At 48.7% G+C, this 26,449-nt stretch overlaps 11 protein-coding genes across 11 annotated transcripts; 5 read left to right on the plus strand and 6 right to left on the minus strand.

The window, feature by feature from the left end:
- Window positions 1-131: 131 nt before the first annotated feature.
- Window positions 132-2,985, minus strand: I303_106311 (uncharacterized protein; the record flags this gene model as incomplete). The annotated part of the gene is made up of 11 exons (XM_018409613.1): window positions 132-191; window positions 271-553; window positions 648-711; window positions 774-1,189; window positions 1,248-1,458; window positions 1,535-1,806; window positions 1,862-1,908; window positions 1,994-2,087; window positions 2,177-2,370; window positions 2,452-2,694; window positions 2,797-2,985. 11 exons carry the CDS (start codon window positions 2,983-2,985, stop codon window positions 132-134), a joined length of 2,073 nt encoding a protein of 690 aa, XP_018261886.1.
- A 658-nt stretch (window positions 2,986-3,643) lies between these two features.
- I303_106312 (uncharacterized protein) lies at window positions 3,644-4,236 on the minus strand (the record flags this gene model as incomplete). The annotated part of the gene is made up of 4 exons (XM_018409614.1): window positions 3,644-3,805; window positions 3,869-3,883; window positions 3,973-4,028; window positions 4,104-4,236. 4 exons carry the CDS (start codon window positions 4,234-4,236, stop codon window positions 3,644-3,646), a joined length of 366 nt encoding a protein of 121 aa, XP_018261887.1.
- A 560-nt stretch (window positions 4,237-4,796) lies between these two features.
- I303_106313 (uncharacterized protein) lies at window positions 4,797-6,074 on the plus strand (the record flags this gene model as incomplete). The annotated part of the gene is made up of 5 exons (XM_018409615.1): window positions 4,797-5,054; window positions 5,165-5,385; window positions 5,504-5,695; window positions 5,789-5,872; window positions 5,951-6,074. 5 exons carry the CDS (start codon window positions 4,797-4,799, stop codon window positions 6,072-6,074), a joined length of 879 nt encoding a protein of 292 aa, XP_018261888.1.
- Window positions 6,075-6,591: 517 nt separating this feature from the next.
- I303_106314 (uncharacterized protein) lies at window positions 6,592-8,186 on the plus strand (the record flags this gene model as incomplete). Its single annotated transcript, XM_018409616.1, has 7 exons — window positions 6,592-6,642; window positions 6,737-7,056; window positions 7,177-7,265; window positions 7,334-7,432; window positions 7,513-7,706; window positions 7,819-7,911; window positions 7,980-8,186. 7 exons carry the CDS (start codon window positions 6,592-6,594, stop codon window positions 8,184-8,186), a joined length of 1,053 nt encoding a protein of 350 aa, XP_018261889.1.
- Window positions 8,187-8,504: 318 nt separating this feature from the next.
- I303_106315 (uncharacterized protein) lies at window positions 8,505-11,343 on the minus strand (the record flags this gene model as incomplete). Its single annotated transcript, XM_018409617.1, has 14 exons — window positions 8,505-8,940; window positions 9,044-9,134; window positions 9,200-9,237; window positions 9,300-9,375; window positions 9,444-9,618; window positions 9,684-9,704; window positions 9,762-9,893; window positions 9,951-10,042; window positions 10,102-10,136; window positions 10,197-10,287; window positions 10,354-10,511; window positions 10,572-10,796; window positions 10,869-10,904; window positions 10,979-11,343. The coding sequence occupies 14 exons, from the start codon at window positions 11,341-11,343 to the stop codon at window positions 8,505-8,507; spliced, it is 1,971 nt and encodes a 656-aa protein (XP_018261890.1).
- Window positions 11,344-11,880: 537 nt separating this feature from the next.
- Window positions 11,881-12,520, plus strand: I303_106316 (uncharacterized protein; the record flags this gene model as incomplete). The annotated part of the gene is made up of 3 exons (XM_018409618.1): window positions 11,881-12,028; window positions 12,103-12,232; window positions 12,343-12,520. 3 exons carry the CDS (start codon window positions 11,881-11,883, stop codon window positions 12,518-12,520), a joined length of 456 nt encoding a protein of 151 aa, XP_018261891.1.
- Window positions 12,521-12,882: 362 nt separating this feature from the next.
- On the minus strand, window positions 12,883-14,871 carry I303_106317 (uncharacterized protein; the record flags this gene model as incomplete). The annotated part of the gene is made up of 7 exons (XM_018409619.1): window positions 12,883-13,265; window positions 13,329-13,389; window positions 13,454-13,594; window positions 13,668-13,938; window positions 13,995-14,432; window positions 14,499-14,560; window positions 14,626-14,871. 7 exons carry the CDS (start codon window positions 14,869-14,871, stop codon window positions 12,883-12,885), a joined length of 1,602 nt encoding a protein of 533 aa, XP_018261892.1.
- A 1,006-nt stretch (window positions 14,872-15,877) lies between these two features.
- On the plus strand, window positions 15,878-17,778 carry I303_106318 (uncharacterized protein; the record flags this gene model as incomplete). Its single annotated transcript, XM_018409620.1, has 5 exons — window positions 15,878-16,034; window positions 16,112-16,695; window positions 16,782-17,123; window positions 17,180-17,341; window positions 17,404-17,778. 5 exons carry the CDS (start codon window positions 15,878-15,880, stop codon window positions 17,776-17,778), a joined length of 1,620 nt encoding a protein of 539 aa, XP_018261893.1.
- Window positions 17,779-18,365: 587 nt separating this feature from the next.
- Window positions 18,366-20,351, minus strand: I303_106319 (uncharacterized protein; the record flags this gene model as incomplete). Its single annotated transcript, XM_018409621.1, has 7 exons — window positions 18,366-18,899; window positions 18,982-19,031; window positions 19,099-19,348; window positions 19,414-19,597; window positions 19,672-19,768; window positions 19,847-20,019; window positions 20,098-20,351. The coding sequence occupies 7 exons, from the start codon at window positions 20,349-20,351 to the stop codon at window positions 18,366-18,368; spliced, it is 1,542 nt and encodes a 513-aa protein (XP_018261894.1).
- Window positions 20,352-21,145: 794 nt separating this feature from the next.
- I303_106320 (uncharacterized protein) lies at window positions 21,146-22,614 on the minus strand (the record flags this gene model as incomplete). Its single annotated transcript, XM_018409622.1, has 5 exons — window positions 21,146-21,230; window positions 21,299-21,665; window positions 21,768-22,146; window positions 22,213-22,517; window positions 22,584-22,614. 5 exons carry the CDS (start codon window positions 22,612-22,614, stop codon window positions 21,146-21,148), a joined length of 1,167 nt encoding a protein of 388 aa, XP_018261895.1.
- A 483-nt stretch (window positions 22,615-23,097) lies between these two features.
- Window positions 23,098-26,195, plus strand: I303_106321 (uncharacterized protein; the record flags this gene model as incomplete). The annotated part of the gene is made up of 10 exons (XM_065969352.1): window positions 23,098-23,280; window positions 23,334-23,452; window positions 23,525-24,019; window positions 24,080-24,180; window positions 24,251-24,483; window positions 24,568-24,677; window positions 24,757-24,846; window positions 24,916-25,142; window positions 25,202-25,476; window positions 25,533-26,195. 10 exons carry the CDS (start codon window positions 23,098-23,100, stop codon window positions 26,193-26,195), a joined length of 2,496 nt encoding a protein of 831 aa, XP_065825424.1.
- Window positions 26,196-26,449: the final 254 nt, after the last annotated feature.

The following is a 26,449-nucleotide window of genomic DNA, read 5'->3' on the forward strand; positions in this document are numbered from 1 at the left end:
GGATATTATAAGTTAGTCTTCACCTCTACTTGCATCTGCTCCATTCTATTGCCTCTCAAATGACCTTCTCTCGTCACAACCATTTCCGTCACGCTTCTGGTTATGTTCTATACCTTTCCTTCTCACCAAGTCTACTGCACACTTCCGAAGCCAGGTTTGCAATTATCCAAACCCAGAGGCGCAGAACCGCTCTTCATCAAGCAAACACGAGGATCAGCTGGCGGCTCATCAGACGCGAGCAGGCAAAAGTGGAATACTCGATCGACTCACTCGGATGTAACACACTTTCGCTTCAATACAATCGGTACTCGTGCAGTTTGGACTGCGTACTGACATCTTCCCTTGATGGGCATTGTACTGATTGACCAAAGCACCGCCATCATTGCTCATCTGCTCAGTGACTTTGTGCCACCAAGTAGCGTTCAACGGTGCGTTTTCTGGCCAATCGATATCCTGACCGTACGCTTCTCGAGTGGAGTATTCGTATTGATAACTTGGTCCGACTTCAAGTTGACTATCGAGTTCGCCGAACGTTGATACGTTCGAGTACCAGCTAGACATTGAGCTATACGCGTCAGTCTTCTAACACTCATCGTGCTACCAGGAACAACGCTCCCGCGTAAAACAAGCAGGGTTTTGGAGCTCACGTATGCGCGTCTAGTATATCCCAGGTGTCCGCATCCACTTCGTACAGTCTGAAGCCAGAGTTGACTTGATCAATGATGGTGATCAGCATCAAGCTCACACACTGCCTAACATCTCGCGCGACTCACTATCAGTCAGGGGGGTGATCGAAGGCCCGATCCACCCAACATTCTGAGCCGTGTTCTCCGAGATATCCGTCGCATTATTCGCATAGTAAATCATATTTTGGTCTTCGTGGGTATGTCCCCAGAACAGAGCGGCAATCACATGAGAGTATCGATCCACGATTTGGTAGAACGCATCGGTGGGACCGATGATGGGGTTAGTACCGTCCCATCCGGATAAGACGTGCCCAACAATGTAAGCTCTCGATCCTCGATCTTCAGCTTCTTGAAGTTCCGAAGCGAGGAATTTGAGGAACCCAAAGTTGTCAGATTGAGTTGTATTGATGAATGAGAAGATGTTGGAGCGGTACCACAGATCGGTGTTGATAGTGATTATCTTCAAGTTACTTGCGTGTTGCACCGAGTATGCGCCGTAGTGACTGGAATCAAAGGGGTTCAAACAGACTCTGACCCCAGAAAATCTGTGCGTTGACTCACGCTTTGGCTTCTTTGGCAGCTTCATCATCGATCCAATCGTTGTTCTTCCACAGTGAAGACAAGTGATCATAGTTCCAGCTAAATTGCTTGGTCAGGTTTCCAGGAAGGGTATCGGGCGAATCAAAGGCTTGTTGATATTGATCATGATTCCCAATAGCCGCAAAAAGGGGGGAAGATGGGTTCAATGTCCGTTTCCAGAGGTCGTATAGAGCTGGTAATTTCGTCAAGCGATATCAGCAAGATCCACCGAGAGGTTCACTGGAATACTGCAGACGCAAGCAACTCACCTGTCTCGGTGTACAAGATATAATCCCGACTCAATTGGTTATACGGGTCGTGCGAGACCAAATCACCGGTGAAGATTGTCATATTGAAAATATCGTCCCCATCGGTTCCCGTCAACACGGGGATCGCCTCGACAGCAGCAGCACCGAGTGCCCATGGTGTATCACACGCGAAGTACCCGAATCGAGGTGCTGGGACTGATGGAGTGAAGTCGGATTGAAGGGAAGCTACTGGATTTCCTGCTCGACAGCATAAGCCGGAAGTACAATTCGCTCTGATCCATTGTCAGCCTGCTTGGCTCCTTTCATTGTGGGAAGAGATCGACTTACTCTGCGCCGGTGGAATACCGAGGGTCAACATGAAAGTCAGACATGTGCTATACAGCCAAAGCACAATAAGCGATCAACCCCTCACGTATTATATTGTCGTAAGCTGTGTGTCAGTTTGCAGGTAGAACCCACCAGAACCTTCACTCGGTTTGTCCCTTTTGGTTCGGGCGCTGTAGCATTGCTAGGTTTGGGTTTCGTCCAGAATTCACTGGCATCGAAGTTAGGCCTAGGTAATAACGAGCCGTCAACAAAAGTCCCTGTGCTTGATCTCTCGGTGACTCAGTGGTGGACGGCAAAGGGTACCGGATCACTCACAAAGGCGGTCTCGGGCACTTGCTGACCGTGATGAAATTCTGACAGAGATATTGTCCATCCGATCCACTCAGATCCGCATAAGCCAGTACTTGAGCGTAAAAAGGTCCCTGCGCATTGGCGGAGTATACCTGGCATCCATTCCCAGAGGCGAATTTGTATTTTTGACAAAGCGAGACGAGAAGTTGCGGGACAAGCTAATTACGATCCTTATCATGAGTTGTCGTTTTCAACCTCCTCGGATGATCTCATTCTACTTGAGTGGAGCAAGCACTCACTTTCGGAGCTTCTTTAGCTAGGGTTCCAGCTACAGTCATCGCATCTATACATTTTGTGCAATTCGAGCTCGAGCCTTGTTCGTTCCCATTCAGTATGATGTTTTCGATTTGAGATGTTACATTCTGGTATAAAGCTTGAACCGCATCGCCTGTAAGGTTCGTCTTGGGGTAATACAGCGGATCGGTCGTATCATTGTTTGAAATGGTATCCGGATCAGTCAAGTTTAACGAATAAGTCGTGTTCTAAGAATGCGTAGACGCATAATCAACACTCAACATCCAGCATACAACCCCTGCTCCTGATGTCAGATGTGACGGAGAGACTCAAGAGCATGCTACACTCACAAGGATCGAATCAGTTATCACAGGCTGTACCTGACTAGCCGTTTGGGTAGGCTCATTCCAGTAAGTCGCGAACAGACTAGTAGGAAATTCGCCTGCAGCCGTGTACGTCTCCGGGCCCAAGTTTACCTGTTGAGCATTCGCGATGGCTGCAAGGCCGCCTAGCGTCAAGACGGGCAGCATGAAGTTCATATCTGATAACTGCTGTGGTATGATATGATAAGAATGAGGACTTGCGGGTCATTTGCGTCCTCATCAGCTGACCTGCAATAATGGTATCTGGCCCTATATAAGAGATCGCTGCTCATTTTTGCTTTTCTGCTGACTGTCACGTTCTTGTTCCAGATAATATGATTACGCCTTCCCGCTTCTTATAGGTGCTGCTCATCTATCGAACGTGATCTGATAACCAAGCATGTCAGATTTGTAGCGTGATTATCATGCACGTTCTTCAACCTGTTCAGACAAGATGATTTAGTGCTTTTTGGCAAGTTATTTTTAGTGCCCTCGATGAACGATAGAAAGTAGATATGACGCTATGAGTCGGTGCCTGGGGGTTTGGGGGATCTAATCTATACCATGCTGCTGATAAAAACAGCAGCAGGAATGCGAGTGCGCTATGCCCGAAGTCCTCCAGCAACAGGAGAAGAGCATGTATGTAGAACGTGACCGCTTCCACAGGGAGCACATTGCGAATGATCATGCAGACGGCATGACACATCTCCTGCATCATCACCACATCTGCGATTTTTGTGCTGCAGAAGTTCCCATCGAGCACTGAAGCTCGCTCTCTTTCGGCCGACAACTACAATCTCCCTCTATCCCGATTTCAAACTAGCAGCAGTTCTTCCTACTTCTCCGTCATGATATCATCTATCCTCTCCATCAAATACTTGATCACGCCTTCCGGACCACCTTGGGCTTGTAGACCCGTGGGCGTCGCTTGAGTCTTGATACCCGGTATCGTATCTCTGGCAATCTTCTGAATTTCCTCCTGTTGTTCGGGCGTCCACTTCGATCACCACATCGTCAGTCTACGATTCACATCGCATATAGGATGTTACCAGGGATTTACCATGGATGCGCAGAACTGGTAGGAAAGAGTAGAATATCAGCCGGATCGTAGGTATCCTGAAGTCATAGACATCTTCACAAGGTTGATGGAGAAGGTGCACTCACAAGTATCTTAGGAGGAGGCTGTATAGATTCTAAGAGAGGCTTGACACCCTCAATCGCTGCCAGATACCGATGCGAATAGCATCAGATGTCTTGCTGAGTGTCAGGCCGTCTGAGGATGATGGCTTGCTTACTAGTCGAGTTTCCAGCATGTACTATATCGTATTTGTCCTTGACATTCTCAATGACAGTACCAATCACTTTCTTAGCTCGCTCCGGTACGGTGTTTACCGAGACGAGGTTGATCGGGGTGGACTGAGAAGACATACTGCGAGTATGTAGTCTTGAACGAGAGATCGTCGAGATGGCTCTCAGGGATCGAGCGATCATGTCAGGCTTATCATAAGTTGACTGAAACGAAGAGAGTGATCGCTTGAGCCATGATTGGAATCAACAGGATGAGGTTGACTTGGATCAGGTTTAACCGGACCGGTAAAGTCGGCTTATGGAGAGTCGGTGGATCCTATAAATAGAGCACAGTATCCACCCACAGTGCAGACCTGCTTTCCGCGATATACAAAGTGGAAGTCGCTGCGGATGCGACGAATCATGTACTGGGCCATACAGGTTGTCTGAATGCTTTACAGGTGGTGTACACAGGTCATAGTGGTCTGGTAGTAGTATGGGTAGCACGTCATTTCCTGGAAGTCATGTTCGGCTAAATGCGAAGAGGAACATCAAATCGCGAAACTATTTTGCTATCGTCTGGACCCAATAAACAAAGCATCTATACCTATCTGTTACAATAAACTCGGATGCTATCAAGCTTGATCAATCGCACGTGGAGAAGCCCATCACGGCATAGTTTCATCTCCAGGATAGCCACCATGTCATCCTTCTCACGGCTTGTCCGATTTATCCCCAAAACATCTAGCACCTCTCAACCCTTGATCGGCGAACCTGTAGATGCCCAACTCGATGTGGGTCTAGCTTCGGTGGAAGGCAAGCCAATCGAGGTGGAAGTATACTCTGGTCATTCGGTGTTGAATCCGGGGAGCAAGACCGGGGAGAAGAAGGAGGTGGGACGGATATTGAGTCCGTTGGGCCAACACGAAGTCGGTACGATAAGGTGTATAGGGTTGAATGTGGGTTTCATACATCCTTCACGTACATTGGAAGATCTTCTCCTCGCATCCTCGCCTGATTTGCTCGTTCAATCTCCTGACTGACCGAAGGTGATTGTGTGATCGTATAGTACGTCAAACATGCGAAGGAAGTCAATCAACCGATACCGACCACCCCCACAGTATTCATGAAACCCTCAACATCTCTAGCGGATCCTTTCCCCGCGCCTACGGTTCTACCCAAAGCTTTCCTGAAGGATGATGCGGCTGACTACGAAGCTGAAGTGGCTATTGTCATCGGGAAAGACGCTAAGAATGTGTCTGAAGGGGAAGCGTTAGACTATCTGCTCGGGTGAGTCGCAGCTTCCAGCATCCTCGTATCCAAGCCGTGTGCATATAATTTACTCAGCTATCAATTCATGTTCTTACAGCCTGCCTGTGACGTCCAGCTGATGGCGAATGAACTGTAGAATCACAGCAGCAAATGATGTATCTCAGCGTGCCGCCCAATTTGCCCAATCCCAATGGAGTTATTCGAAATCGTTCGACGGGGCGTGTCCTATCGGTCCTGCCATCGTGCACAAGGGCCAGATCCCAAACCTGGCCGAAGTTAAAATAGCTGGTATACTAAACGAGAGGACTGTTCAGGATAGTAAGCTTGAGTGAGTCGCAGCGATACTGTCGACAGAATCCGATCATAATGATGGATTATCTCGCTCCATTGAAGCAGAAGCTGACGGTAGGGGAGGCTGCAGCGATCTAATCTTTTCGATACCCAAGATCATCTCGTTTTTATCACAGGGGACCACCCTCCCCGCAGGAACAGTCATAATCACTGGGTAAGTTAGGTCGCGTGACCTGAGCCAACGGAGATTATAGGGTGATCTTAGGCTCATCGGTATCGCTTATCTTCATAGGACACCAGCAGGCGTGGGGTTCACAGCGGATCCGAAGATCACTTTGAAAGATTGCGACGAGTTCAGAGTGTTTGTTTCGCAAGGGGTGGGGACCTTGATCAACAAAATAGTGGAAGAGCAATAGGGAGGGGTGCGAGACCGAGCGTTGGGTGACATCAGTCACCGTGATACAGCAATCTACGATGCAAGGACGCAGCGGTATGCATGGTCGGAATATATCTCAGTGTCTTCCTGTCTCTGCGAATACGAGGAATGCATGAGCTCAGTAGGCGATGTCAAGCTCACAAGTAATGATGTTTACGTGTTGAACAGATATCGATCGGATGTCCGTTGAATATTTTTAGCGTGGAGGAGATCCGCTTAATCATTTTCAATTTCCATTCCACTCGTCTTGTTTTTCCAACTTTTTATAGATACCCTCAGTCCACATATTTTCACCGTATCAGTCTCGCAGTAAATCGCACAGGCAATTCCAGCGTATTGATAGTCAGAGCGAACGTCTTTGGATCACCCTGCGTAATATATGAGACCATAGACGATCCTGCCAAACAAATCCGTTCTTTGGTCGGACAGGTTGCGTCATCGACCTCATCGACCTCATTCTTACTTCGCCCCTCGACTGATCACCCTAGAAACACACGATGGCAGCGTCTCCATCTGCCTCACCAAGTCTGTTCGGTGACATGTCAGTCGTACGTCTTGAGGATGCTTCCTTGAAAACGATTCAGTATATCAAGATATGCCAAACAACCAAGGGGTTCAGCTGACAAATTCTATCCTTTACAGGATCATGCAGTAGCTGGGTTTGGTGCCGGTACAGTAGCTACCTTGGTCATGCATCCACTCGATCTGGTCAAAGTCCGCTTCCAACTAGCCGACAGCTCTTCTTCATCTTCCTCTTCGTCTTCGGCCTCGGCTTCATCGTCAACTTCCTCTTACAATGCCAAGTCGACTTTACCGCATCACGCCCAAAAGCCTAGATTCGGGACAGGTGTGTATACTGCTCTGAAGGATGCTGTTCAAGTGGACGGGTGGAAAGGATTGTATAGAGGCCTGGGCCCAAATTTGGTTGGAGGAGCTGGAAGTTGGGGACTATATTTTCTCTTGTGAGCGATCTTCGCTTTTCTGCTCGAAAGGCTTGTCCCGGAAACCTCATATCTCATAGTCGAATGCCTTTTCGCCTTCCAATAGTATAAAGCTTACGCTGACAACCTGACTTGTCACAGCTACAACATGATCAAAAAGCAGATGCAAGGTGGAGATCCAAATTATCGCACGTCAAGCGGGCAACATTTGCTAGCAGCAGCGGAAGCTAGTGAGTCATTTAACGAGATCTAGTCCAGTCTGACCATGGTTCCTGACAGTTTTACTATCAATCTATAGGTGCTGTGACTGCGATGTTGACAAATCCGATATGGGTGGTCAAGACGAGGGTCTTTGGGACGGCGAAGCATGATCCGGCTGCTTATCGTGGCTTATGGGGTAAGTCTGGCTTCTCAATGAGGTACCGCGATCTATCGTTTGACTGATGGATATCCGCCTCTCCCATTGACCTCAAATAGACGGCTTGACCTCGATATATCAGACGGAAGGCCTACGCGGGTTGTATAAAGGATCGCTGCTAGCTTTAGTGGGCGTGTCGAACGGGTCGATACAGTTCGCGACTTACGAGGAGATCAAGAGGCGGCGGGCGGATTTGAAGAAGAAAAGGTTCGCGAGACAAGGCAGGGAATGGAAGACCGAGGATGAGAAACTGGTGAGTGGTCCGATTCAAACACTGTATACACCATTATCTCACACTCCATGATCTTTGGAGACTCTGCTAAATATCAGATCCTGTATTTACTGATCTGATATGTGCTTCGCAGTCAAATACGGAATATATAATGGCATCAGGATCTTCGAAACTGGTAGCAATAGCCCTAACGTACCCTTACCAAGTCATTCGAGCTAGAATACAGGTATGTGGGCCCATACCGCGAGGATAAGCCTGCTGTAGCTGGACTGATGTGTTCTTCTCATTCCGCAGAACTCGACACCTTCTCCCACTTTGCCCAAACTCACTATCCCATCCGTCATCTCGTCAATATACAAATACGAAGGGCTTTTAGCGTTCTACAAAGGTCTGGGGACTAACGCTCTAAGGATTTTGCCGGGAACGTGTACGACTTTCGTGGTTTACGAAAACCTCGTGTGGGCGTTTAGATCGTTAGCACTGAAGCGGCAGGAGGTGTAGATCTGCGGAGGGGATCAACCAGAAAACAACCCAACGGTCCAATCTAGCAGAATGAGATTTGGGGCCTGAAGAAGACAGGATGTCGCATCCTCATTAGTAGACACGGCATACATCGCATTTTCATCATTCAATAGCAATCTCAACCTTGTAAGCATTCATCAGCAACACATCCCGCACAACAATCAGTAGGATATACCATGCATATATGTACAACGTCAAGCAAACGATTGAAGTTTGGTTGAGCGAGATAATCAGGTAAAAAGCAGGGTATCTTCTATAAAGCGGTATCACAAGCTTGCGGTCGACTGGTATCAATGACTAATCGTCATCGCTATCAGAATCACTATCACTTTCATCGTCACTATCCTCCTCATCCTTTTTACCTTTCTCATTCTCGTCTCCCTCGTCTTCCTCTATTGTCGTATCTGCTTTGTTCTGCCCGATCATATCTCCTTGGCTCGGGATAAGCTCATCCTCCGTCACATCCTCGGACTCTTCGCCTTGTGCGAGATGTCCAGATTCGGCCGTGGGGCTGAGCGAATCGAGGGCACACGTTTTGGCGTAGTCCACTTCGCCAATGAGCTCGTGCATCGAGCTGACGAAGGCGTCGAATGGACATAGCCCTTCATCGTTTTCTGGACATCCCTTGATGCCGGTAAGAGGTACGATCGCATCGTTGAGGACCAAACGGACGTTCTTACTTCCAGAGCAGGAGAGTACTTGGATTTGTAGGTTGGTGGCGAAGGGCATGATCCTGGTAAAAGGAGTCAGCCAAATCCTTTCCAATAATTGAATGTTTTTCGTAAAGGGCAAGTAGTATGCAGGGATGAAAATGAACAGAGCTCGATTTAGCTTACTTGGACGCAATGAAAGATCGGTGTTTAGGTACATGACCAGTCGGGAGATCTCCACCTTCAGCGAAAGTGGTGAGGTTCATCGTCGGTAAGACTGAATGCACGGAGCGACTTAGCAAGCATCCATGATGGGCAGATACAGACGGCCTTTGGACTCACGGAGCGCAAATTGGGTGTCATGACAGAAATCAACGTATCTGAAAAAGGCAGGAATGATAAGCTTGCTAGATTGTGCGGTCGCGAGTGAAAAATTGCTTACAAAGGATCGTTCAAAGGGAATTGGATATCGTTGTGGAAGGAAGAATTGGTGGTCGAGTTAAATTCGGTCAATCGAGCTAATCGCAGGAGGGGCAATGGGGAGTTTAGTATGCGTATGCTGATTCCCGAAATGCGGATGACCTACTCTTAGTCAGCCTTGACGTCAATTCTTGAACCCATCCGATACCTTGAGCTTTGGCAGCCGGCGCATAACCAAAGGATGAGGAGTACCACCAGTACAAGTCACTCCTATATTCGAACCCTTTCCATTCTTTCTGAGTGAAGAGATCACAGAACGACGAATAACCAAGAGCGACGGTCTGTAAACAGCAAGAATCAGCTTGACGAGGGACATCTACCGTGTGCACCGAAAAGTAAGGCTTACTTCGTACGCGCAAGTCTCCATCTATATTAAAAGTCAGCTTGGTGTCACAGACATTTCAAGAACCATGCTCCAGCTCACCATATCCTTCGCATCCTTGATAGTGATCTCATAACCTTGTATCATGCCTTGCAGCCTTTTCTGAGCATCTTTGAGAAACACGGCGTCCCATTCAGCGAGCTTGCTCCTGAAATCGCCTTCGGAAGCACGGCACTTTTTGAAGCCACAAGTCAGAAGATTGACGGCCTTCTTGGCAAGAGCTAGACTTACGGTGTGCCAAGGAGCCATTGTGTTGTTGAATCCAGGTGCCTCGATGGTCACTTCCAGGTTATATTGGTCCTCGGCGGGAATACCAAAGAAGCCTAGTGAGAGTCAGCGATCATGAAATGCTACATAAACAAGGGTGTGATAAAAGACATACCAGCAGCGAAATTCTGAGCGGATTTGAGCATCCGGCTGTACGGTGAAGTGAAGTCAGCGTCAGTCGTGTCGAGTGATGCTCAACAAACTGCTTACTCTTGGCTCTCGGTTCTGAACACTGGTAATCTGCCTTTCATCTTATCTAATAAGTGACCATATTTGATTCTAGCGGACACACCGAGGTTGACTGTTTTCAACGATCAGCTTCAACCATTGACCATTCTGAAGACGCCTGAGAAAGGCAAATACTCACAGAGCTGACTTCTCCCGAAAGGAGTGAGGACCTCGGCTCCTAGCAGATAGTGCCAATCATTCAGGAACTTCAAGTCTCCCCTTGCTTTCCAGTTCTGCCTGGCGTTGGTGATTCGAGATGCAAATGCAGCTGGTCCTTCGGGGTAAGATGTGGGGTACCTATCACAATCATTAGGCATCAGTGAAAGCTGAAGGTTAATCAGGCGATACGTGATTTACCTAGCACCATGTCGCTGAAGCCAGTGCAATTGTTCCAGTTCACATTTCTCGGGTATGAGACTACTGGTCTCTGGCAGGCCATGACTCGCAACGGAGTAGAAGGGACTCAGATTGCCCCAATGTTGGATGATGTTGAAATGGTTTTTGGAATTCTGGGTGGGAGCGATGAGAGGATGTACGTTCGAGTACATAGGTAAAGCTGGAGCAGTTGCGAGAAGAGCGGCTCTGAGATTGATTGAAAGATTAGTTGATGTTTAGTATTGGCAGATGATGCGTTTCCACGAAAGGGAGACTTACTCTGCCCCAGTAGGTGTAGGTCCCGCATATCCAATGCTGCGCGCACATTAAGTTGATCAGCTTCATCATTCGGCGAGATCAGTCCAGACAGGCACGAATTCATCACTCACTTCGTTGGGAAAGCACCATGATCAACTTTCTTTCCAGCAGGAAGCACATCATCCAGCCAATCTTTCACGTCGGGCGGCAATTGATCCCAACCATTCACTCTATCCAGTCCATCTCTGCCAAAGTAGCAGCCCACTAGCGCTAGAGAGGGTACCACGATGAGCAATGATAGACCCACACAAGTCATGAATCTTCTAAAGCGGGAATGGCGTCGGTTCATTTCCAGCCTCTGGTGAGGAGAGGGGAAATGCGGCTTGTGCTCATCATAAGAAGGTAAGAGAGGGTCGGATGATTGAGAAGCGGGTTGGAGCTCGTAATCCTCCTCGGGAAGCGGATCACCAGGCTGATGGTGGTCGAACTTGGACATGGTGTCGGACTCGCTGTAACTCAGTGAGCTGTATGTTTGTGGATGATGAGGTCTGAGAAGGGATAGCAGGAAGATAACAAAGGGAGACGTATTGGAATGAGAGAGTGAAGGACTCAGTCTCGACACGTGGCTTCCGCGTGAGTCATCACATCATCGGTGGTGTCGATAAAAGATGGTTTACAATATGCATGCAGGCTTCCAGACAAGACCCCTCCATGCACGGTATGCGACATCTAGGACCAAGAGTTCAAAATTGACCCGATGGAGATGCAGGCGCAATTTCTATAATGCACACGGTCTGACTGGCGATGGTATTCGAGTGATGTTCGGAGTCCAGTTCCACCGATTCCCAGAGTGGAGTGAATGCAATTCACCCCGCGTCATTGGATCGATCATCCTCCTCCTTCCTTACTCTATTTCAGTGTCAGGACCGCTCAACCTCTTCTGATGTCCCATAGTGTTGTCCGTCTCACCAGATCTGTCAAAGTCCATAAGACCCTGATCTCTCAACAAATCTCACTGTCTCGGCGATTCATCATGTCATCTTCACTTACAACGACCGATGAAATAGTGAAACACCTATTCGCTCGATCTCCTCCACCTTTGGAACCCGGCACCAAGGTGTACGCACCAGAACTGACGAAGAAGATATCCGGACTAAAAGAGCATGAGTATGTGATAGCTGGTGAGTGAGAGATCTGGTAGCTGATTCTTCTCCCGCTTGGCGATGGATGAGCTGATTTTATCATCGGGATCTAGCAATTCATCTCGCCAACGATGACATCCATCACTGTCATTTGATAGCTCAGGATAACGAGGGCGATCCTACTGCAAATCTACTGCATGCTACTTTGCATCGTCGGGAAGGTGATTACTGGAACAGTAAATAGTAAGTCGCGGACAGAACCACCTAGATCTAAGCCGTCGATCGAATTATCCCAATGGTATCGGAATTTGCCAGAGACCGATTCTGATCTAAGTCTCTGTTGCATTCCATAGCTGGTGGTCGAATGTCAGATCACATCCTCTCATACCTTCTTCTTCCGATGCCAAATCATTTGTAGACTCCTGCGAAGAGGTCCACCAGAAGAAGGGCGATGATAGTAGACTGAGAGAAAGGCAATGGGAGGAGTTGAAAAAGATTGTCGAGTGGACAAGGGAGAATTACAAGGCTTGAAAGAAAGATCGGTCACAAGAGGACGTATGAGATAAGGAAAGGCTCAATCATCCATAGGTAGAGAAGGCCAAGGTGGGCAGGATTGTATCGTTAGTCATTCATGTATTGTACCCTGTACGATGAAAGTAGACTGCCATGTCCATTCTGCACTCGTTGACTGCCTGCTGATCAAGTCGTTGTCGATAAGTCCGATGACCCTGCATACAATCGCGATGTAATACCACAAAAGTCATATATGTCTATCTACAAGATAAGCCAGATACTTAAATGAATAAATCTTTCTGCTTATACCGATGAAGCCCAGCCCACACCCGCACTAAAACTTGCCCTATTCATCGACAAATTGCGTTCTCGAATCCTCTTTACAACGCATATCGGAAACTCAGATTCTCCACATCTGTCTGATCACTGAAATCTCCCCTTGTCTCATCGTAGACACCCTCACCTCGTTCCTCAGCCAATCTATCTCTTCGCTTATTCTCCCTGACATAGTATAATCTGAGCGAAAAGGCCATGGGAATGATGATGGTGAAACAGATGATGCAGGCGAACATGCCGGATTTGTAAGCTGGTGTTTCGGTCGAAATGAAGAAATGCGGTCCGACGATGTTTCCGGTAGCGTAGGCGATGAACACCATAGCTCCGACGACGACTTTCTTGGTGTATCCAGCGATGTTAGCTCCGGGGGCGGCGAAACAGATACCGAGAGATGCGACGTATGATCCGAGGATGTAGTATCCGAATACTGCAAAAAAGGACCGAGGTCAGTAGGCTGCTTATGGAATCACGACAGATTTATGATACTCACGCAAAGCCCCACTGTTTCTTGTTTTGTACTGTATAATCACACCGACCAGACTGGGAAGCATCTGCAGAGGCGAGTGGTCAGCCGTGCAACAATCTCAGATACATAACCAGGTGACCAAAACTTACGTAGGCCATAAGGACATATAATCGCGCTTGGGGCACTTTTCTAGCGATGTAAGCACCACTAAGCGGGAAGACAACTTGCATAGCAGCTTGGGGAAGACCGATCAAGATCGTTTGGAAAGCGGTATATCCGTAGGATTGGAGCTACACGAAGACGGCGATCCATGATCAGTACCCTGGTATGCGACGATAAGGAAGTGGAACGTAATCAACTTACAATAAGATGCAAGAAGTTTCCTATACCTCCATTGGGGACTGCCATAGTGAAAACGATCAAAGCGTATGCCCAACCTTGCGGGTCGATCCAGGGGAACAAGGCCTCCTTGACTTGATACCACTTGACTTGCTTGTTGCCCAAAGATGACTTGTTTCCCCTGACTCTTTCAAGCGCAATTCGCTTTTCGTGAGGGGTGAGGAATCGACAGGTCTGAGGGTTCTCAGGGCAGAACCATAAGAAGACGAGGGAGAAAAGCACAGTGATACCACCACTGACAACAGCTTGTCAGTCGATAAACGAAAAACAAAGGTGTTTGACACGACTCACTTGACGATGAAGATCCAAGCCCAAGGTCTGACTGACGCGACGTGCACATGACCCATACCGTAAGACACCAGAGCTCCGACGAAAGATCCCAAACCATTACAGCAGTACCACAATCCTACACGCAATGGCTGTTCTTCCCTTTTGTAAAATCTTGAGATGAGCAGAACGAAACCAGGGGTGACTAACGCTTCGGCACAGCCGAGTAGAGTTCGGATGACGGCGGCAGGGGCGAAATGGGTTGGAGCAGCCATGCACATCAACAGTCCTCCCCAGATGAGGATGGAAGTACCCATTGTTTTGCTGAGAGGGAGACGCTGAAGCAAGTATGATCCGGGGAACTCGAAGAACAGGTATCCGAAGAAGAAGACGGAACCGAGCCAGGAGTAGTCGGCAGGTGTAAGTTTGAGGTCTTTTCGGAAGGTAAAGACGGCAGCGTAACTACAAGCCGAAGTGAAATGTGAGTGACGTGAATGTGCGATCGATGGGAGGTGAAAGCACACTCACCTCATAGCACTTCGGTCGATATATTGCAATGTATATGCTACCATCGTCAGAGGAAGAAGCAACTAGTTACGACAGATTCCGTTGTCAGCTGAAAATAGGGGTTGTGTGTCGATTGAATATTACTCACCAAGTCTAGCTTCCTGAGCACCCTCCTGTTTTCCTCTGGCGTGACCTCAATGATTGGCAAGTCATCGTAAGACACGCTTTCACCTTTGGCCAAGTCGTCCATGACGTTTGACCGAGCGGATTCTACACGCTCCAGACCATCAATCTTCTCGGCGGTACCCCGAAGGTCCAAGCTGTTCATCTCGATGGGGACTGAGTTGGGGTCTGCAGACACGATGTCCGGCTTCTCTTCCACTGTCGGCGGCATCTTGGAGGGTGTAGTATTGATGTATGAAGGCGAGATCGGTAAGGTCGAAGAAAGTTATGTCGGGAAGCCGAACTGACAAGAATAGCTGGAGGATTTATAAGTATCTGGGGATCTGGATCCTTATCTTGTCCATCTTCCCATGACCCGGACTAGACAACGACCTTATCGTGTCTTACAGCCGAGTGCGAGGGCGGCGTCTTGAGAGTCGCTGTTGTTACGATCGTATCGGGAGTGGTGCCGGTCCTAAGTCATTACAGGATGGTAATGAATGGCGACTCATTGTTGATAGGGTGAAGTTATGTGCAGGATTGGGGGTCCAGGAAAATTACGTTAATAGGTGTAAGGGAAGGAGAAGAACCAGTTCTGCAGAGCGAGTTTGCCAATTAAATTTCCCGAAGTTGCTTCTATTTCTGTTTTTAATTAGATTTTGATTCGGCCTTGCTTCTTTCCCTTTCCCCGCTGATTTAACCTCGTAATTTGATGGGAAATGATGTCGGTCAATGGATCGGCAAACAAAGATCTTCCCAGTCTAAAAGTGTCCCATCACATCCTGATAACATCATCTTCATTCACGCCCTCTGTCAGACTCCACCATTTATAACCCGATCGTATATCCCGATACTCGGTCTATTCATTCGCTTTTGAATTTACCCTAACCTACTTCGATGCCTCTCCTGAGCCAGACTTGTCCGACCTTACTTGGACATCATCGGTGACTAGTTGAACCATGTGGGAATCAGCTAAACTTTCGATGGGATTCGTTAGTCCGTCTGCAGGAGTTAGGTTCATCGGCCGTCTGCGAAGCACAAGGTTCGAACTTTCGCCGAAGCGATTGGGGATGATCTTGCGGATGATGAGGGATTATCGCAGCTGTCCGCAAGGCTGGACACTTATAGATGGGCGAGCAACCTAGAGAAAGCTTCTCAATGTCAATTCCTCGATACTTCACGTTGTAGATACCCCCTGCACCAGCATACTCAACTGTGTAAACGAGTCTTTCATCACCATGCCGTCCGCTAATCGACCGCCCACTACGGATATCTCTCCAAATGACATGACCGGTGATCAGCTAGCGCTGCCGACGTCAGAGAAAGTAAGGACCCAGACACAGTACGGAGAGGTCACGGGTGGAAGAACCAAGAATGGATGTCAAGTCTTCTTGAGTGAGTGAACCAGATCGATCGCTTGTGCTTTGATCATCAAGTATTCAAGGGAGATTGACTAAACTGTTTCCGCGCAGACGTGCCATACGGTGTCGATGTACCGCGATGGTCGGACCCTCAGCCTCTTCCAGCTGACTACACATACACATCCACTCCCTTTGTCAAGGACTCCAAATACTGTGCACAACCAGAACGGACGTATACCCAGACAAACACGATGAGAGACCGACTTGGTCTCGGTGAACCTACAGAAAACCCGTTCTTTGCCGATATCTACATACCGTCTGATTATCCCCTTTCACCACGACTCGAAGATGCCCCACTATTGCCGGTCAAGGTGTTCATTCACGGAGGTTTTCTGCAGTATGGATCTACATCTGGCCAACATTACAACCAGCAATTCTTCCCTGCTGAACACTACAACGAAATCAGAGTACTCTTGGGTCATAGATTATCAGTACTTGGATTCCTGGGATGCGAGGAACCTCACGTGTCTGGTAACTTTGGCTTTAAGGATTGCTGGCTAGGCTTGGAATGGGTCAGAAACAACATAGAAGCGTTTGGAGGTGATCCAAACCAGGTACACCTCAGTGGATTGAGTGGAGGAGCTCACGTTGTTCATCAATTGGTACACCAGGCGGCACGACTAGCCCCAGCAAAGGTGAGCCCGATCATTCTGTGCACATGCGTTTCCCTTCCTTGCGGAAATTATAAATCATGAGCTGAATACGTGAATCTGATGTATAGGCACCTTTTATCACAGCCCATCACCAATCGAATGCCATTCTTGCTCCTCCCCTTACTCCTGCCGCCCGAAACAATCAGTTCGAAGCATTTTGCAATGCCATCGGTATCGAGCCATCCACGCGAAATGTCCTCGAGCGTCTGCGGGACACTACAGCGTTCCCGACCAGCAGGCTTATCAAAGCTGTGCAGGATATGGGCGAGTTGTGTACCTTCCGTGGAGTAGTTGGTGACGATGGTTGGGTAAGAGCAGATCAAGTCGAATATCAGCAAAATGGCGGTCTGGCGAAGGGTCTTAGGGAAGCTGGAGTCAAGTGCATTATTGCGGGTGATGTGAGAGATGAGGTGAGCTACCGTTATCTGCTACATGCAGAGCGATTCTTACCTCTTTCCATCTACAGGACTTCTTCTACGCCGGCGTACACGCCTGCAAGGTCAAATCAGATCTCGTGCCGAATATAGCGAGATACTATCCTTGGGAAAAGAGCGAGAGACTGCTGGCTTCGTACGGTGAAGTAGCGGATGATGCCTCGCCACAGGAATTGAATCTCCTGCTTGGTCGAGTGAGTATTCAGCGCACCTCACGATGGAGTACAAGGTTCAACGCTAATATTTGGCGTTGCAGATACTTGCGGATGGTCAGGTACATCTGCCTGTTCGATTACTCGCCTCCGATCTCGCCAAGTACGACTTCCCCGTAATACGCTATGCCATCGAATCCGTTCCAGTTGCTTACGATACGAACGGGAAGGCATCGCACGGCACAGATCTTGCTGTTCATCAACTACGGCTAAGTATGTTGACCCCCGAGGAGACGATCGCGACCCTCAAATTCAACGAGACCTTGTGGTCGGAGATATTCAGGGCTGCCAAAGGTATTGATTTCACTCAGAGACCTGATGAGGAGATGTTGGTGCTTGACAAGAATGGCAAGACGGAGTGGAGACAGGACTGGAGATGGCCCTTGTTGCGCAATGCTGAGAAGGTGTTCAGGGAATAGTTGATCGCTTGCTTTGTGGACACTGAAGTATACGAAATGGTACCCACGTAAATAGATGGTCTATGACGAATGAATGCATAGACATATAGACATGAGAGCTATCCCGCTTGCGAGAGGATCCCGCTCAGGAGCGTGTCGTCCACTTCGTAATGGCCCAAGTTCACGTCGCCAAGCTGAACCGATTCAGATTCCTGATGTCCTTTGACCCCTTCGGCTTGATGAGGTGAATTCAGCTTGTTCAACTGATCATCCAGAACCCCGACTAATCGATGCAGACTAGGATGGCCCTCTGCCATGTCCAGCAGCACCAGTCGAATCTCTTGTAATTTTTCCAAAATATTGCTAGTATGAACTTTCCGCCCATTCTGAAAGCCCGGAAACGAAGCATGAATATACTAGTGGCGATCCATAGCGTCCAGACTACGATAGTGAAGCGTGGACAACCAGAAGCTTCCCTTTCCGTCCTGATAAAGTCTCGTATACACCCTGCAGGCAGATGTTCTGTGATGGTGGTCAATGTACAGACATTGCATTCACATTATCATCCCCGGTGATCACCAATTTCTCAACCCTACAACAAAAGAAGACTATAGTTGATATCTGAACCCAGTCTCGATCTGCACTTGCGTTGGCCCATGTTTGCCGAGATCTTCGCCTCTCTCGATCTTCCTGTTCTGATTTCTCAAGTATAGGTAGAGGAAACCGGCGACAACGATACCACCTACTGCTGCGGCAAGATCGACCGCGAAGGCAGCGATGTATCTTGGACTGTCGTAGTACAAGTAAGATGTCCAGATGTTGGGGGTATTGCAGATGGCATTGATCAACGCGTACACGATCGCTCGCTTCGATGCTGGTCCTGTCATACTACTTGAGATCCAGGATAAGATGACGGTCGAAGCGGAGTAGAAGGATGAGGGCAGGATGCACATGGCCACGTATCGCGCAGCAGTGTTGGTAGTCGAGACGGCAATGACGTTTCCGAGAACGATGAAAGCCATAGGGATAACGACGTGGAGGAAACGCTCGTTCTTCCTGTCAGAGTGCCATCCGTTGGCGATGATCACGAAGCAGCAGATGACGTATGGCGGGCAAGAAATGGCAAGGGTGATGGTTCGGTTCTACACCAGCGAAAGAAAGGGACACGGACGGTTAGCGGGCCATGTCCTGCTGTTTCATGAGGATCCCCATGGGAGAACTCACGAATCCAAGACCTGCGATGACGACGGGGAAGAAGTTCGTGACAGAGGCGGCTATAATTCAAAGACATCCAGTCAGTAAGGTCTTCAAAACAGTGCATGCCAATCAAGATGTACTCACCGATGAAGTCCAAGAAGAGTACAGCGCAGAGTAACCACACTTTCGGATCGGTACAAGCCATCTTGAGGGCCGACATGATGGGCACTTCATCGGTGGCATCTTTGGATGATCTGTCCATCTCCAGCTTGAAGATCAACCTATCCTTTTCTTGAGGAGTCAACCATCGGACAGTCTCAGGCTTGTTTGGGATGAACAAGGCGAAGATACCAGCCAGACCGACTGTCATTACTCCCTCCACGATGAACAGCCACTACGCAAAGATGCGGAGTTCAGCAAAGGCCATACGATATTAGTTGATCATGTGGATACACTTACTCGCCAGCCCTCCAGTCCGTGAGTGCCCTTGAGTTCTAAGATTGCCAAGGCGAAAAGACCTCCAAAAGCGTTACCAATTTGGGATCCACTGTAGAATAAGGCGGATCGGAGCGCCATCTGCTGCTTGGTGTAGAAGCAGGAAACCAGGAAAATTGCACCGGGCAGGAAAGCAGCCTCAGCGAAACTAGGTAGCGAGTGCGATGTTAGCGAGTCCTGAATTGGCGTGAACCGTTTAGAAACAAAGCCGGTAAGACATACCCAAGGATAGTTCTGCAGACCGCTAAGCCGGCAAACGATTGCACGGCACCAGTACAGGCGGAGATAGTACCCCATATAGCACACATGAAACAGATATCTATCAATCAACGCTTTTGTCAGTCCAGCGCGATAGCGCGATATCTCTTGCTAGGGCCGCAGACATTGCTCGACTTACAAATACCGGGGTAAGAAATCTTGGAGATCAACATGTTGGACGGGATCTGGAGGGACACGTAACCAGCGAATAGAACAGCTACAGCAGTGTTGTATTGGGTGGTCGTCATTTTCAAGTCGGTGGTGATACCAGCGATCTTCGCGGAACTAATATTCTGTCGATCGAGATAATTCCTGCAAGACGACGGTCGTGAGCGAGTCAGTCAGGTTCTGAGCAAGGCTCTGGAACAGGCTCTGACGATCAGAACTTACAAGATATACAAGGCCATCAAAACAGGCATCAACAATATATCCAATTTTCGGGTGATCTTTCTATCCATGACGATGGTTTCCTCCGGCGACAAGTGTCGGAGTGACTCCGGACACCTCACTGCCAGATGTCTGTCCACATGGTCATCGTTGTGCTCCGTTTTGACAGGATGTTCCTCGTCAGCCATCTCAACTTGATGAGAGAATGGCTTGAGATCCTTGGCCGGATCGTGAGCTTCCACTTGCTGGGTCGTCATGGCGGGAATGGATGATCCTGTTCAACTAATCAAGACGGTATTACAGTAAATATACACAAAGATGAGTGAAACAGTGAGGGGGAGAAGAAAAACTGGGGGGCCTTTTGAACGATCTGTTGCCCCTTATCTATACTATATATGTCTATTTGGAGTACCAAGATCAAACGCGGGGCTTTTCAAGCTAAATGAAAACATTTCGGACCGTCCCCCACTTGGACCCCTTCGTGTTTTCCCCACTTTCTCCGTGCAGAGCCAACATGAAAATACCGATGATGCAAGGAATCATGTGGAACTCAGGGTGGATGACTTGGGTCAACCCAGAAAAAGACAGGGTAACGTAACCTAGAAATACCGGCGGCGGTGAATCGCGGTAAATGACTCGAAGTGATTTTATCAGTTCTGCCACGATCGGATTTCTACCCCACTTAGCTCTAGACCCGATAAAATAGGGAGGAGCCAATTTGTTGTGGCTCGCTTAATGGGCCAAAAGCTTATCAAGATGTAGCCGATACAGATAAGTAGGGACCAGTAACATCCTTTTCGCCGCGGGGTAATCTTGGCCTTGAACGGTAACACTCGGTTATGCAACGCTGAAGTAGCGACGCGACGGGTACTACGGACCACGAAGTGCTGACGGGTACGATGATGGTCTTTAGATCACCGAATAATCAGGAAATACCATGATAGGACTATGCATGCTAAATCCTTTATTCCGAGAATATATACAACTGTCTGCCAGTCTGTCTATCCATAACACCGTAACTATGAAGCAGGGATCGGATAAATCGTCGCGATTACAATTTTGCCTTGGTCTGTTTACTCAGATATTTGACCGCTAAGTCAGAGGCCTTTTCCGCGAGACCCAAAGAGTTTTGGAATCTGAGAAATGATCGTTGTTCCGTATCAGCCTTATCGTATTGGAAGTATCTGCTTGGAAGAACACTCACCCAGCACCACCCACACCGTAAGCATGCACGATGCCAACCTGCCTACCCTTTGAGCTGTTCACGATCCCAGGGATGATGTCTTTCGATCCAACCTGACCGATTCGTCGTTCCTCAAGCTCGAGCCGGGCGCCACCTTCCCTTGCAGGACGTAACCCGACGTTGTGAGATACAACCTCGATATCCTTCCACGACTTTCCGTTAGGTCCAGCTAGCTGTGGGCACAGGTTGTAGCAATCTTGCAGTATACGTTCGGCTTCCTTCAAGTCTGCATTGGTCGACCAGTCGCCGACTCTGTAGTGACCGCCTAGCACGACGTGGCCCTCTGGACCGGGTCGAGGGATCATGTATGCAGCTTGTGGTGGCGCCTCTGCGAGAATAGACATCAGTCAGTCGAGGTTCAGGCGTTGAAACAAGGGTCGAAGGTAGTTCTGAAAAGACAGTTCACTCGGAAGACACGTGGAGTACTCACTAGCAGTCTCGTCCTTGTCATCGTCCGTCTCAGCAAAGAACCCTTCCACATGGAATATGCAATCCTTGACCAAAGGTGCTTTCACGAGTACAGTCTGTCCTCTTGCTGGATACACCTTATCGTCCTCTACACCTACCAACGATTTCGATCCCAAACCGGTAGCGTTGATTACCAGGCTTACTCTGCCCGTAGAGGGTAGATTATACGCCTCATCGATCGATGATAGGCGATGACGGATGATGGGGATACCTAATGATTTGACCTTTTCACCAAGGTAACGGGTGTAGTTGGGAGCGTGAAGGATCCAGGTCTCAAAGTAGTTCGCGTAGGGCTTGTTTCCGGGAAGGGGATGCGACCGGGTGCTCTCAAGATCCTTGTACTAGATTTATCAAGGACAATTCAGACGACGCTACTTGTTGTCCTCTGAATGGGAAAGCGGACTCACGTTGGTGACAAAGTCCTTGTACCATAGAGCATCCTCTGGTCCCTTCTTACGCTCGTACACATTCCAGACAGGAACCTTCTTACACAAGTCTGGCCTTTCTGCGGCGACTTTACCCAAGCCATGATACGTGATCCTGTCCCACTCTGCTGCAGGGTCAGATGATCCGTTGGCGAATGAAAACCAATTGCAGCCGGCCCAAGGACTAGCGAAACCGATACTGGTTGAATCCTCTGCTGTATCTCGAGCGACGATCGCTGTTTTGATACCTCTTGAATGGAGCTCCAGGGCGATCGACAAGCCGACGACTGATATATACAAGTGATGAATTAGCATATGATTCCTTGAGATTTTGTGTCATTGGGTCCACTCACCCCCTGAGCCTACTACTACAGCGTCGTACATTTTGGGAGTTATATGTGAAGGTGAGGACGAAGTCAGGACCCAGAAGGCGAGAATTGCCGGAGTTTGACGAAGAAATGAAGAGACCTCACAATGCTTGGGCCGAGATATCTAGTCGATGCATGATATGGCTGTCCCTTGGTCGCTTATGGAGATGGGTATCTCTTCACTTCCCCTCAATGCTATGTTGTCCGATGTTGTTGGGTTTCACTCGGTCACTCCGGTAAATAAGGTAAAAAGGCAATACCGTGATTACATAATACATGATGATAAGGGATATTGACAATGACGTGGACTTGAATGTGGCCCAGAGTTATCTTACGTAAACATGTTTCGGTAACACAGTCCCATGATTTGACCGATATTCCCCCTTTCTCACCGTAGCAGTATGCATCTTCCCCCTATTCCCCTCCCTTATTCTCCCTTATCCCACTCAAAACATCGGTCTCTTCTCTCACTTTAGTCCAATCGCCATTCGCAATCGCAATGCAGAATCCTCACTATGCCGATGGCACCAATAGCAAAAGACCGTATCAACGCGATCAGAGCCAAGACCAAGACCAAGATCACTCTCAAGATCAGGATGACGACAGCAACGATACTCCAAAACGGCGATTAGGCAAAGTAGATCGAGGTAGAGAGGCTTGCAACGAGTGTAGGAGGCATAAGGTGAGTCCAATGAAGCTCTGAAATGTACATTAGCTCATGAAACTCGATTGCAGATCCGATGTCATCCTCATGCCGATGACCCTCAACACCTGTTCCCTTGCTCCAGGTGCGAGCGAATGAAGTTGGGCTGCGAATTCTCCAAGCATAATCGTGGGCGTAAGCGGAAGAGACCGTGAGTCTGACATTACTTCACGCAACTGAGTCATGAATCCGACGCGAATTGACGATCGTTCCCACTCCTCAGACTACCATTACTCGCCGGTGTCAATCCCGCGGAGGATCAACCTCAGAAGAACGGTGGACCATCTTCCGCCGGTGCAACTCATGGTCATGTCAGGACTAACAAACAGGATGTGGGCCCTCACCAGAAGCAGTCATTCGGAGATCCAAGATTCCCATTCATCACCACCGAGACCGATGCTCGTTCACGCCCACACCACCACGATAGACCGACAAAAGCTGAAGATGAATACAGGCAGTCTAAGCAGATGTCGTTACGACATATGATAGGCGAGCCAACCTCGGATGAAGATTCTAGTCAAGACGAAGAACAGACAGAAGGGCAAGGAGTCACTCAAAGGTCTAATCCGCCTCGAGATTTCATCAATCTTCCAAATGGTGATCCTTATAGAAAAGCTCCAAGTAAAGCCAAAGTGCCCACGCGTGGACCAGAGTTAGTTGATGATCCGATCCGAGCTGGATATGTGGATGAAGTGGAAGCTAGGGCTCTGTTCCATCTGTACGTGTAAATTCCACTCGTTGACTGAGGATCGCGTTTCGCTGACATGCTGCTCTCAAGGTTCATGACTCATCACAACTCCGCTTCGCCGACTCTTGATCCAGCTGTTCACACTCACGACGTTGTCAGAAATCAGTCATCATTCTTGTATACGTCGATACGTAGGCTTGATCTAACTTTTATCCTCCGAGTGTGAGAGCTGTTTCGCTGATGGAAATGCCGCATACTCAGTTTGTGTCGCGTCCCGTTACCTTTCCTCTCTATCCCGTCACACCACAGATGGTCCTAATATGTCGCCAGAATCAGCTCAATCGGTACATCAACAGATCCTCGTTTTGGCGAAAGATCACATGACTTGGGCATATGCCGAAGCGATCTCCAGCATCGATGTTGTCAGAGCGATGGTCATCTTGACTCTGAATAAGGAGCCGGATGATGATAAGGCCGGGTACCACATGAACCGAGTGAGTGTTGTCGTCGTATATCAGATCATAGGCTTGTACAGTCGTACCGTCTTAGGTATTCTTCGAGCTGACCCGTGTCATTAGGCGGTCCTACTCGCTCAAGAATTGAATTTAGGGAGGATGCCATCAGTCGCGGAAATGAGTCAAATGAATGAGGACGATCACAAGCGAGTCAGGATGAGGCAAAGAGTGTGGTGAGTTTGGAACGTGTCTCCATTTCGTGCAAGTGTGTCAATAGCAGGGGCATGTGCTTACTTCTCCCACCGCGTATAGGTTCTGCGTCTTCATCGCCAATTCAATCTTTTCCATGCAATTCCAGCAACCAATGTTGATCCCACAATCAGATCCGCTCATAGCCTCAGCGTGAGTCTCAGCTCGTCTTCAATTAGTTCGACTTTAACGAACATCAGCTAAATAATCCATGACTCCTAGGCATCATTGGCTGAAGAGAGCACGGCCCGATACCATCCTCAGAGATACTCACCTGGTGTGCTCGGTCGAATTACGTCGCAAGTACTTGAAATACCGAGAGCTGTTGATGGGATCGATACCGAATGAGCCTTCGTATGGGAGCGCTTTAGCATTGAGTACCTTGACAAAGACGATGAATCAGGATTGGGATTTGAGCTGTGAGGCTTGGATAAGGGACATCATCGATGGCGAGTTCGGACCTTGATATCAATGGCCAGTCCATAGCTGACTGCCGCCCTGTCTCCAGTCGGAGGTACATCCAGCAACATCAGTAAACCACGGGTCTGGACCGCTGCGTTGCGACTGAACCTCAACCTTCTCATAGTCAACCAGACACTCCGACTGACCCCTCCGGACCAGATCGATCAAGGATCACCAGCTTCCATTCCAGCTTTCAACCACTGCCTCAACGCTGCCAGCACAGTGCTCATGCGTTTCGAGACTTTGGATAGAACCCAGATGACATTCGCTACGGACACGTTCCTCCATTTTGCTCTTTACGCTGCGACTCTGCTGTCCACGGTGAGTCACCATGTATTTCAGGCATGACAATTCTGATGAATTCTTGACTTCTACAGCTATGTCGAGGTCAACATCCGTACAAATTCGATGGACCCGAGATCGACCACTGCCGACGCCTCATCACCAAGGTCGCCGATGCTCTCGACGCCGCTTCCGCATACCCGTCAGACTCGCCCACCCTACACGCTTGGTATCTTCGTCGTCTTGTCCAGCTCCTTCCGCCGATCTCAGGTACACCCGTTCAGGCTGGACCGACTTTGTCTGTTTCATCATCCGACTTACCCCTCCCAACACCACAAGCTACTTCTGCAGCGCCAGCCGATCCTATGCTGCAAGGTGTATCTACTAGCATGCCTGTTGATCCGGCCTTGACCTCTGTGATTGGAAACGAATTTGACCTTTTCTTGGGCGATTTCCCATGGGTCGGGCTAGGGTTAGATGCGAACCTGGTCAACGGACAGAATATGCCGGATCAAAGTCAGAATAATCAGTGGAATAACAATATCATGGGGATGTTTGGTAGTACGAGTGGGATGACCGGACAGAATATGGGTCAATTGGACAATCTTGGACAGCACTCGAATCCATATCAATCACAATCGATACCTCTTGATATGCCATATGTGGGCGGGATGCCGATGAACACGGGAACCGGTGTGGGAATGGGTATGAATATGGGTATGGGGTATACTGGACCAGGTTTTGGCCACGTCGCATAGGGGTGGATGCAAGTGGTTGTATTTGACTGAACGTTGTATCATGTGGTTGTATATGGTAGCATGTGATGATAACTGTAACGTGCACTTCATGAAGCAGCGATGAGGTTATGGTAGTCTGTGAGCATTGTGAAGCGGAAAGATACAAGTGAATTACAATGATTTTGATCGGGCTGTCGGAGGACACAATTCGAACATGAGCGCGGTGTCAGGCAGGCGAAGAATGATGCAAATGGAAAGCACAATGGTGATAGCAA

This window comes from Kwoniella dejecticola, chromosome 7 (genome assembly GCF_000512565.2).
Source record: "Kwoniella dejecticola CBS 10117 chromosome 7, complete sequence".
NCBI lineage: Eukaryota > Fungi > Basidiomycota > Tremellomycetes > Tremellales > Cryptococcaceae > Kwoniella > Kwoniella dejecticola.